At 40.2% G+C, this 12759-nt stretch overlaps 1 protein-coding gene across 2 annotated transcripts in view; it reads left to right on the top strand.

Annotated features, from left to right (window-relative positions):
• Positions 1 to 317: 317 nt before the first annotated feature.
• Positions 318 to 12759, top strand: part of nt5c2a (5'-nucleotidase, cytosolic IIa) — a 36020-nt gene continuing 23578 nt past the window's right edge. The window contains exons 1-3 of one of the 2 annotated variants that reach the window (XM_031304691.2): positions 318 to 340; positions 3120 to 3226; positions 9577 to 9615. In XM_031304691.2, coding sequence (XP_031160551.1) covers positions 3126 to 3226; positions 9577 to 9615 — 140 coding nt within the window. In that variant the 5' untranslated portion in view covers positions 318 to 340; positions 3120 to 3125. The remainder of the gene's footprint in view (positions 341 to 3119; positions 3227 to 9576; positions 9616 to 12759) is intronic. The other variant, XM_035992139.1, reaches the window with a different exon arrangement.

Here is a 12759-nt window from a genome sequence, read left to right as displayed (position 1 = left end):
CGTGGTTATGACACAATCGTTAGCCTATTTTTACAAAAACGTCTGCTACGGAGCCATAACGTGAGGTACAAGGTAATGGAGCCTTTTATACATTGTCGTGTTTCTTTAGAAATAAACAATGGACAAATAAAGTCTTTAAACGCTTCAGATGTAAAGTTATTCGCTGTCAAAGTGGCGTCAAAATGAATGGCAGTCAATGGGATGCTAACGGGGGGTGAGTGCTTATTAGCATCAAAATGGCGCCATAGAATCTACGGGTTGTTAGGAGACGCTTACCCCCTTGAGAAGAAGAGGAGGAGGAAGAAGAAGAAGAAGGAAGAAGAAGAAGAAAAAGAAGGTGGTAAGTAGTGTTGTTGTGTTGTCGACATTGTTTTTAAATCTTACAGTCTGCGGTAAACCGTGTTTGAACCCAAATGGAGACAGCCGCCACAGTTACCTCTTCATGTGCTGTTTTAAACGTGGCTACAATTCTTATTATTTAGCAGTTTTCATTTGTTAGCTGGTATAAGAGTTGACCGTCCAGCTGGAACATAACGGACCAGTCAGTTATTGGCTCGCTAATGTTAGCTTTGGCAAGTTCCACTGCCTTGTTGACGGGACACCGAGCTAACTTTAGCCTAGCCTCTACGTGTCTCCTCTTGTTCGGAGGAAGCACCAACGTTATTCCACACTCTGTTTACAAATCTGGCTTGTGTGTGATCATATGGCCCTGTATGTAACACGACCGACTGATACATACATCTGTGTTCTACCGTCAGGGTCAGTTAGTAGCGGTGTACGTGCAGGTTAGTGTCCCAAATTCCCCTTACAATGTCCTTCATTATGAAGCTGCTAAACCACCTGTTTAACAGCTGTTAGGTTTAGGGTAACCTGTCTCACATAAGACCCTCATCATTTGGGACACTCAGTTTTTGGAAAATAATTTGGGACACTAAACTGTACGTATGCCATTAGTAGCATCGGTTTATAGTAACGTTATATTCCAATAATTAACGTTAGTGTCATCAAATCTAACTTTTACATTCTGTTTGGTGGAAGAAGACTGCATCAATTAACTTTTGTTATTAGGCAAACACTTCTTAAAATGTAGTATTTTATTTAATGGCCACTGTAGATCAATTCATAGTTTTTTTGCTACTTAAAAAAAAAAAAAGAATATATACAGAACGTAGCACATCAGAATCACAGCAGACCATGGATAAAAATGAAATAACAGAATAAATGTCTTGTCAAAAAGACAAGTGGATATCCAAGACTACAAGAGTAAAGAGAAAAAGTACACACCAATATATGTATACACAGTAAGGCACTATAAAGCGACCGCAGCCTGCCATTTAAATAATCTCAATACAGGGTCTCATATATGTTATTAAACACATCTCCTGTATCTAGATAGGTAGGTAGGTAGGTAGGTAGATAGATAGATAGATAGATACTTTATTCATCTTGAGGGAAATTTTAGGCATCCAGTAGCTTAGACAATCTTATGTATGTGAGATATATATATATATATATATATATATATATATATATATATACACACACATATATCTCACATACATAAAAATATCTCACAGAAATTTAAAGGTGCTATGGTAGACTGTGTGCAGTGGTGGTAGTGCAAAAGTGAACAGTGCAGGGATTGAACAGTGCAATAGCTTAGAGCTGGGCAATATATCTATTCTATCCATATCGTGATATGAGACTAGATATCGTCTTAGATTTTGGATATCGTAATATGGCATAAGTGTTGTCTTTTCCTGGTTTTAAAGGCTACATTAGAGTAAAGTGATGTACTTTTCTGAACTTACCAGACTGTTGTAACTGTTCTATTATTTGCCTTTACCCACTCAGTCATTATATCCACATTACTGATGATTATTGATCTAAAATCTCATTGTGTAAATATTTTGTGAAAGCACCAATAGTCAACACTACAATATCGAGGTATTTGGTCAAAAATATCGTGATATTTGTTTTCTCCATATCGCCCAGCCCTACAATAGCTTATTATTAAATATTAACTATGACTCCGAAAAGACATAATAGAATTAGAATTGCTTGACAAACAAGAAAATGAAATAATATACATTTAGAACAATATATAACAGGGAATAAGTTATAAGATGTAGATGTTATGACCACAGTCCAGATTGTGTAGGAGGACATGATCTAAGTTCTCGTACATCAGTCTCTCCAAATGTTGTGTTGAACATGTCTCCCAACCACAGGTCATATGTAGCCACAGAAATCTATTTCTTCGCAATCACCATCCCATATTCAATAGGCTTCTTTTTGTGAAGAGATAAGGGACTTATCACTTATCAATAACTTTAACTTTCAATATCAGTATAGGGTTAGGTTCCAAACTTTTCCCAAAAGCTTTAGAGAAACAGTAAAAATACTTTTCCAACATTAATAAAGTTTGCTGCATGACCAGAAGGAATGTGCTGTTTTTTTGCTACAGTTAAACGTGTTACATTTTTACCTTTTTAGTTCAGAGGGGAAATGTAAATGTATTATATTATATCCTGTTAATCCTCAGGATATTATATCATTGGGTCACTCCCTGTGAGTAGACCCGCTACAATCTATAGTCAATGTCACTATTTAACACACTAATCTTACTTAAATTAAGAATAGAGTCTCACAAGCTGTGTGTGTGTGTGTGTGTGTGTGTGTGTGTGTGTGTGTGTGTGTGTGTTTTCTAGGGCTGCTTGATTATGGAAAAAAATATAATCACAATTATTTCGGTCAATATTGAAATCACGATAATTTAACACGATTACTCATTGACTTCTGGAAAGATGTTGCATTTATTGAACTTAAAAAACAGTGGAAAAAGTTTAATAAATCAACAGTATAAAAAAACACATACAACTGTGAAATTTGCCTTAATACTTTTCATGTTTAAACTTAATTTTTTCATTCAGAACACAAGAGAAAATAAGAGTTTACTTGCAAAACGTAATGAGCTAAATAATTGTTTTTCTCGATTATTCTGTTTTTGTGATCATTGGGAGCCGAAATCATAATCACGATTACATTTTGATTAATTGCACAGCCCAGCCAGTGTTCTGGCTTTAATGAGCAGCTTGTGTCTTTGTGTGTTTTTATAGTTCACAATGACGACTTCATGGAGTGACCGTCTGCAGAACTATGCCGACCTACCAGCCAACATGGACGGTGTGGCCATGAAAAAGTATCGACGGGAAGCTCACCACAGGTACGTGTTAGTCAGACTGCAGCAAACAGTGCTCCTGAAGTCTTAAACATAGACCAATCCTGTTCCAGACACAAAGGCTATTGGCTACATCAGTGTGTGCTTTTACATGCACAGCAGTAACCAGGGTATGGTCTTGCCACCAATGAAGTAAATAACCGGATTATGTCAGTTCTCCCTGTATACATCAGCAGGGAAGAATGGGACGAATGGCGATTGTAACTCTACCTCTGGTACAGTAGGTGGCGCTCTGCCAACATAAAACTGGTCAGAGGAAGGTTTTTATCTTCCGGTTCTTCTGGTTGAGCTAGTAAAAATCACAACAACTTGGAAAATCCTCTCCTCGCCCATCCAGGAATGGGTCCTCTTTACAGTAGTCTCCTCAGTGGGTTAAAAGGCCCTGACACACCAACCTGATAATCGGCCGTCTGACAGTCTGGCGAGGTCGGTGACTCCAGTCTGTTTGGTGTGTTCCGTGCCATCGTCCGTCAGAGGAGCCGTCGGCCTTCATTTTGGCCGACCTGCCCTGGGTCGGAGGGCGGGCAGTCGGACTCAATGACCAATCTGATTGGAGTGCTAACCCGGAAATGGTGAACGGGATGAGTGACGAACGCCTGACAAATCTTTTAAACTGACCTTTGTCGATCTGAAATGAAGACAGATTCAGCAACTGTACGGCCTATTTCTCGCGTCAAATGTTTTCAGAAACACATTTCAGTGAACTATTTTCGTAAAATACGAGATCGTATTTCGAACAAGCCGCCATTATCGGTCAGCTGGACAAGCCAGACCCACGTGACGCGTTCATCATTTCCGGTTTTCATTTTTTGTATTTTGTCTCGCGCTCGCGCAGAACGTACGCTCAAGTCGGCGTCTCTTCGGTGTGTTCCGAGGCACTTTTTGGACCTCGGGGAGCCAACCGATCAGTCCGACTGCCTTTTCTGCCGACGGTCGGCCGTCGGCTTGGTGTGTCAGGGGCTTAGAGGTTTAAAGCTCATGTTGTTGCTGTTGTTTTTGGTGCCATTGCTTCCAACCACTAACTTCTATTCCCGGTCAAAAACCACTGCAGCGGAGTGGGGAGGGGCAGTATTGTCATTACAGAGAATGTGCAGACGCATACTACAACACTGACTGGGGCTACCAACCCGGCACCGATGACCCAAAGTGCTCGCAGGCCAGGTTGAGACCACAAACAAAGACAGGGGAAGAAAGGAAGGCTAACTTTAGGCTAAAGCTAACTCCTCTTCGGCCAACACTATGCAGCATTTTCTTTGTCAATCAACAGTCTCTGGTGGACCAAATGGATGAACTTCAGCTGTAGAAATAAGCCTCGTCTGCTTAGTTTGCTGTTTGCAATCGCCCTATTTATGTGTACATACTGTCAAGATGTCTCTGCTTTGCTCGTTTATGATCGCCATACACTTTTCAACATTCGAATATCTGCTGATATATTGTCTGAAAGACATGTTTTGGGAGACCACTGGTCCTCGAGGCTTCCTCCTTTGCTGTCGGATATACCTGAGTACCTGCGCCGTTCACCTGTTGTTCTTCCCCGTAAGAAGCGCTACAGGCGACGGGGAAAACGCGGAGGTGTACTGGTCAGATTCAGGGCTTACCTGGCGTCCACCTGTGCGACGTGTCCTGATGGACGCTACGTTCCTGCTGCCGGGCGCTTGCTGGGGATGAGAGGCCGCTGGCTCTGTCCCGTTGTCCCTGGCTCACAGGTTATTTCCGAGGCCCACCTGCTGACGGCACCATCTTCTCCCATGCGGGCTCGGATCCACCGAGGTGGTGTGGATTTTTCAAACTTGCGCCTGCTGGATCGTACGGCGCCTCCAGGCAGTGAGGATCAAACTCTTCGCCTGGCTTTGTTCAATGCTAGATCGCTAGCCAACAAGACTTTTCTCCTCAATGACTTCTTCACTTCTCGTGAGTTGGATTTTATGTTCTTAACAGAAACCTGGCTTCATGAGGGCGAGTTCACACCTTTTCTGAACTTCTTCCTCCTCGATGTGGCTTCCTCAGTTCCCCTCGGACCACAGGTAGAGGTGGAGGACTAGCCGCTATGTTTAAGTGTGCCTTTCAGTGTCGGGAGATTCCGTTTGACAGCTGCTCTAGCTTTGAGCTGCAGCTGTTTGAGGTGAATCTTCCAGTGACTGTATTATGTGCGGTGGTGTATCGACCTCCAAAGTTCAACAAGGATTTTATTCAGGACTTTGCTGACTTTGTGGCTGGGATTGCGTTAAAATATGATCGCTTTTTAATCGTTGGTGATTTTAATATACATGTGTGCTGCGAATCCAGACCTATGTCTAAGGATTTTCTTAATCTTATTGACTCTTTTAATCTTACGCAGTCTGTCTCTGGCCCGACACATGAAAAAGGACATACTTTGGATCTCATACTGTCATATGGCTTAGATGTTGCCATTGATGAAATATGTGACACTTGTATGTCGGATCATCTGCCCGTTGTATTTACTATAGTTGTCCCCTGCTCGGACACTTCAACTGTTGCTCCCGCACGCAGTGTGCGTGCAATTAACCCTCTAACTGCCTCACAGTTTTCTGCTGCCTTTAAAGACTCAGTGCTGTACAGTATTGAAGATTGTAATCTTAATGTGGAGGAACTCACCAACCTTTTTGACTCTACTTGTACTAAGATACTCGACTCTGTTGCTCCACGGAGGGAGAAACGCACTAAAGCGCTTGCAGAACCTTGGCTAAATGACTATACCCGCTCTCTCAGACGTACCTGCAGAACTGCTGAGAGAAAGTGGAAGAAGGACAAACTTCAAGTGTCGTTTCACATTTTAAAGGACGCCCCCACATAAATACCAGGGAGCAGTAAAATCTGCTAAAACTCATTTTTTATCTCACCTGGTTGCTAGTAACACCCAGAGGCCTCAGGTTCTCTTTAAAGTGTTCAACTCTCTTGTTAACCCTTGTGAAACTGACCGTGCTGTGCCATCCACATTGTTGTGTGAAAACTTCCTGAAACACTTCATAGATAAAATTGTTAGCCTGAGTTTTTTATCCCCTGCTTTTACCAGTGACCCCTCTGTTCCTTCTTTATGCCCAGCTGTCTTCCAGCAGTTTGAGCCAGTTACATTACACGTTCTCTCGGACGTAGTTAAGCAGCTTCGTCCTGCAAACTGCCTGCTGGACAGTATCCCTGCCCGCTTACTCAAAGATGTCTTTAACACTGTTGGGTCCAGTATTTTATCCTTGGTTAACACATCTCTCAGCTCAGGGTGTGTTCCAGCTGCTTTTAAACATGCTGTCGTGCAACCACTTTTAAAAAAGAAAAATCTGGATCCTTCAGTTTTGTCTAATTTTAGACCTATTTCTAAACTTCCCTTATTATCTAAAATCTTGGAGAAGGTTGTTTTTAATCAACTACAATCATTTTTAGATGATTTTAGTATTTATGAAAAGTTCCAGTCTGGTTTTAAGCCCCGCCACAGTACTGAAACTGCCCTTCTAAGAGTCTATAACGACCTTCTCTTAGCGGTTGACTCAGGAAACTCCGCAGTTTTAGTGCTCTTAGATTTGACTGCTGCCTTTGACACTGTCAACCACTCTATCCTCTTATCCCGACTCAAACAAAGTGTTGGCATTACAGGCATAGCCCTAAAATGGTTTGAATCTTACTTGGCAGATAGGAGTTTTGCTGTCCACCTTGGGAATTGCTCTTCGTCTGCTGCCCCTCTTTCTTGTGGGGTCCCCCAAGGTTCCATTTTGGGACCCATGCTCTTTTCTCTGTACATGCTGCCCTTAGGGTCCATTTTAAAAAAACATAACATTTCTTTCCACTGTTTTGCAGACGATGTACAAATCTATTTGCCTGTAAAAAACAATGACAAGGACACTGTCCAGCCTTTGTTGAACTGCTTGAGTGATATCAAAATTTGGTTGGATCAGAATTTTCTCTGTCTCAATGATAATAAGACTGAAATTGTTGTGTTTGGTCGCGCTGAACATTTTAGTGCCTGTGTTGATGCTCTTGGTACGTTAGGTTCCCATATTCAACCTTTTACCAAGAATCTGGGTGTGGTTTTTGACAGTGCTTTTAAATTTGATAAACAGATAAGCTCTGTTGTTAAAACCAGTTTCTTTCAGCTGAGACTATTGGCTAAGGTTAAGCCTTACCTGCTACGCAAAGACTTTGAAAGAGTCATACATGCATTTATTACGTCCCGTTTAGATTACTGTAACTCTTTGTATGTTGGATTGGATCAGTCATCCCTTCGTCGGTTACAGTTAGTCCAGAACGCAGCAGCTCGACTTTTAACTGGGACAAAAAAGTGCCACCATATCACACCGGTTTTGGCAACGCTCCACTGGCTTCCTGTTTGTTTCAGGATCAAATTTAAAATTGTATTAATTGTTTTTAAGATCTTAAATGGGTTGTCGCCTTCTTATTTATCAGAGCTTTTACATGTCCACACACCTGTCAGAGCACTGAGGTCGTCCAATCAGATGCTCCTCGATGTGCCCAGATCCAGGTTAAAAAATAAAGGTGACCGAGCCTTTGCAGTGGCTGCTCCAAACCTCTGGAATGGTCTACCTATTAATGTAAGAACAGCTCAGAACATTGAAACATTCTAGTCCTTGCTTAAGACCCATTACTATGCTTTGGCTTTCAAATCAAGTTGAGCTTTGATATCTTGACCTTGTTGTTGTGCTGTTGGTTATTTTGTATTGTATACTGTGTATTGTTTGTGTATATTATCTCTTTGATTTTGAACTTTGTTAAGCACTTTGGTCAACTATGGTTGTTTTTAAACGTGCTATATAAATAAAATTGAACTGAACTGAACTGCGGATCACTGACTGGAATATCAGTTTAATTTTCCCTATAAAAAGTTTAAAAAATGACAAGGTAAAATGTACACCTAAAGACCAGTGCAACAGAACAATTTTTTGTACACAGCTTCTTCACTTCAGTCTTGTGAAATCTCATACACATCTAGACATGTTAAAAACTAAGTCTCCCAACAATTTAAATATCCATATTATTTCCAGCCATACATGAAGAGTAACTTAATATCAGGCTGAAAAGCAGTATTTCTTTCTGCTTGTGCATGTTTCAAGTCTGTCGCCCCTCTGTGAAAATGGAATGAAATGTAAAAAAACATGTTAAGCACACCCCGTTGCAACTGTAACCACACCCAACAGTGATCACCCTGAGTTTACTGGTACATCACTACAGCACGGGGAGACGTTAAACCACTAGAGTTCAGCCAAAGCAATAGTTTCTGCTCCTTTTAAAAAAAGTGCAGACTTTAAAAAGAAAATCAATTTTATATTGTTATACTGCGACGTATACTGTTACGTAATATCAAGGGCTGAGGGGAAGTGAACGAGGAGAAGTGGCACTGCTGATGTAACACAGCTTATGATTCAATAGGGGCATGTTGTCAGGCCTGGCCCTAAAGCACGCATAATAATTTACAAAATGCTGTATTGAAGAAGACTTAAAACTACCGATTGAGACAATAAACTCATTATGAAAATGTTTACTGAGGTAATAAATAAAACGAGAAGTACATTAATTTTCCATCGACGTCTATAGAAACTTCATTTTTGCAAACATTACTTTTTTTTTTTACAGTCTATGCTTATACTTCTACTTTTAGTAAGTATTGGGGACGTATGAGGTATTTTAGAGGAAATGAGAACTGACTGCAGCAGTCCTGGTGTAGATATCGACCCCAAACAACCCTCCCAAAAAGCAAAGACACAAGTAATATTTAATGAAAATAAATGGTAGTCATTAAGAAAAAGACGTTTATTGTAAATAATATAATAAAAACCTTTTTATATTCCACCCCAAATGCCTTGTTGTTTGAGTACTTACAAACAGAACAGCATAGCATAGACTAGCTTGTTGTGTATGTGCAAATAAGATAGTAAGTACAGGAGAACAGAAGCAGGGAAGTTCCTTCCTCATGTTTTAATTGTTTCAAAAATAATAACAGACATTCGTCAAAGTTGACTTTTTCCTAGACTGACCAATCCTGAATTTCAAAGTTCAAAGAACCTGGGAAGCTGAACGAGAACTAAGAAGATGCATAGACCTGTAACATATTAATATTAGAAACATTGGATAGAAATGATGGAGCCCTGGTCTCTGAAATCTATAGAAATGAATGCTTTAAAATGTCAGATGTGTTGAGTTTTGTACGTGCAAGACTTTATTATAGATAGCAGGTACTGGAGGCAGTTCCAATAGAATATAGATGATTGGCTGACAAAGACCGCAAACCAAAGCCATGTAGCATTACATCAGTGCTAATACCCGCAGCCATGAGTTCAGTGGTAATACTACATGTATTCTCTATTACAAAGCTTTCCAAGGGATCTGGCCCAAAACCATCCTGCAACCAGGTATGCCATCGTATTTTCTGTTGGAACAAACTGCGACTACTGACTAAATTCCGTTTTGATGTCCATGATGTGAATTGATTCTGCATTCAACTCTCATAGAACTCCATCCATACTGACACTCATTGTGAGTTGGGTATCTCCATGTGGATGCAGCAGTTGGTGGTCATTGTGATTATTCTTTTTACTGTGAGCTCTTTCTGTTGCATTCCCCTTGTTCCTGCATCTTTCCTTTTAATCTTCATCCCTTACTTCATCTCTCATCCATTCTAAATAGAAAACTCAAGGCCAGTGTGCAGTCTGAGCGGACTCACAGATTATATGTTTACATTATAATCTGCATTACTGCATGGCTGTTTCTTCTGAGCCTCCCCGGTGAGAGTTTTACTGTCAGTCACTGCTGAGCAGCAATTCTATAAAAAAGTCAAACTGATGAAGATGAAAACAGGGAATGGAAAATGTCTGCAGGTTGCCTCATAGACTTAAAGTGCCCATATTATGAAAAAATCACCTTTTCTGGGATTTGGGGTGTTATGTTGTGTCTCTGGTGCTTCCACACACATACAAACTTTGAAAAAAATCCATCCATGCTGTCTAGAGTGAGATACAGTTTCTGAATGTGTCCTGCCTTCAGTCTCTGGGTGAGCTGTTCAAAATCGGCACGGCTTGTGACGTCGTAAGCCGAAACGAGCAGGCTAACCGCAACCATTAGCTCGTTAGCATGCTAACGCTAGCATGCTACCTCGTTCTCAATAGCAAAGCACTGCTACAACACACACAAGTTCACCATAATCTACAAAAGAACTACTTCCATGTGCGCCCTCATTTAGAAGTCTCCCAGCTAATCCTGCCTTGTAACTGACCGAAGTTGTAGAAACAGCCTTTCTTTTACTGTCTATGGAGCTAGCTAGCTGACATGATCTACATCTGAGCTACTGCACATGTGCAGTGCAATCAAAGATAGTACAGAAGAAGAAAAGAGGTCTCACTCTGTAGCTAAAATAGAGACCAGCTGAAAAGAGGATCTGCAGCAGTGAGAGAGAGCACTGCAGTACAACACAAATATGGTGTTTTTTGAAAATTAAACCATGTAAACCTATTCTGGTACAACCTTAAAATACAATTATGAACCTGAAAATGAGCATAATATGGCTGCTTTAACAATGTATAAAATTATAGTTAAGGTCAGGTGGTTAGGGCTGGATGTGTTTTAAGAACTAGACTTTGTCTATAGCATAAACCCTGAATAACTAATCTAGTAATTGATCAATTATTTAAAGTGCTCATTTTTCCCTTTGTGTTATATATCTTTTTTTGTGCATGTTATAGGTTTACAAAGTGAAAAAGCCCAAAGTCCACCCCAAAGGGACTTACCATCTCCAACAGAAAACACTGTTCACCAACTGCTCCAACAGCTCTATTGTAGTCCAGCCTTTACTTCAGAGACAAACGTGGTCACTTTGGAACACAAGTTATAATGCTCACCTAGCTGCTAGCATGGCACGCCCTCATACTCTGCTTCTGACTGGCTAGTAGTCCTTACCTAGGTATTGTCAGGGCTCGCCCTCATACTCTGCTTCTGACTGGCTAGTAGTCCTTACCTAGCTACTGTCAGGGCACGCCCTAGTACTCTGCTTCTGACTGGCTAGTAGTCCTTACCTAGCTACTGTCAGGGCACGCCCTCATACTCTACTTCTGACTGGCTAGTAGTCCTTACCTAGCTACTGTCAGGGCACACCCTAGTACTCTGCTTCTGACTGGCTAGTAGTCCTTACCTAGCTACTGCGCATATGCGACTCCCAACAAAGATGGAACAGAAGTGAGAGGTCTCACTCTGTAGCTAAAACAGAGAGCTCAACACACAGGGTGAAAAGAGGAGCTGCAGCAATGTGCAGTACAACAAAAATATGGTGTTTTTTGAAAATTAAACCATGTAAACCTATTGTGATATAACCTCTAAATACAATTATGAACCTGAAAATGAGCATAATATGAGCACTTTAAGTCATTTATCAAACAATGTCAAATATTCTCAATTCTATTTATATCAAACAGGGTATCAGAAACACCTCTCAGTACAATGCAGTACAGTTAAACAGCTGTACAAACTGACAGTTGAATCAGCACCTTTCTATCTGAACATAAGAAGCTTCTAAAAGGAGGATGTACTGCATGGGCTGTTCTATTAGACTGCAGTAGTTTTAGTTAGATGTACCTTATATTAGGGATGCACAATATATTGTTTTTTTTTATCATCATCGCATATCAACTGGCGCAATATACATATCGCAAAAGGCTGCAACATATCGCAAAAGGCACTAAGATATTTTATGTGTTAGTTGACAGAACATATCAGTAGAAAACTGCCCTTTTTAAGTGGTGCCTTTTTTTTATATTCAATACAATGTTCAATTTGTGTAATACAAATGTTGGAAATGATTTCTTTTCATTTGTTTTAAAATCAACAAGCAAATTGTTGTACTAAAGCAGAACACTGAAAGCAGCAGAAATACAGAACTGAGTACACCTTTGTATCTGTTAATTTATCGGAAGTATTATCTTTATTGCTATATTCAGCAACGTTATCGCATATTTTCCTCATATCGTGCAGCCCTACCTAATACAGTGTCAACAGAGTGTATATTTTAATATTTAAATGATCATTTTGTTGATTTTATACTGTGTATAGCATATTATTTGGTGGCAACGTATGAGAACGATTCTGGTGCTCGTCTAATAATAACAGAGACAGCAATGAATGTGGGAGGACACAGAGAATCTGCGCTAATAAAAATGTATAATTGGTACCTTGATGACATTTTCTGTTTAATGTCTTGCATCGACATTTTTCCTCTTTCCTGTCACACCAAATGCTTGCTCTTGGGAGGGATTGTTGGGTCTCTGTAAATTAGAGTGTGATCTAGACCTACTCTGTCTAGAAAGTGTCCTGAGATAACTCCTGTTGGGATTTGACACTATAATAAAATTGAATTTAATTGAATTCCTTGGACTCTAAAAATGTTAACAACTTCAACGTGTAGTGCTTTAAATGCAATCTGTCAACTAGGGCTGCAACTAACGATTATTTTCATAGTCGATTAATCTGTTGATTATTTTCTTGATTAATAGATCAGTTGTTTGGTCTCT

Source organism: Sander lucioperca, chromosome 15 (assembly GCF_008315115.2).
Source record: "Sander lucioperca isolate FBNREF2018 chromosome 15, SLUC_FBN_1.2, whole genome shotgun sequence".
NCBI lineage: Eukaryota > Metazoa > Chordata > Actinopteri > Perciformes > Percidae > Sander > Sander lucioperca.
The sequence above is the reverse complement of the archived record's forward strand: the minus strand, read 5'-3'. Positions and strand labels throughout refer to the sequence as shown.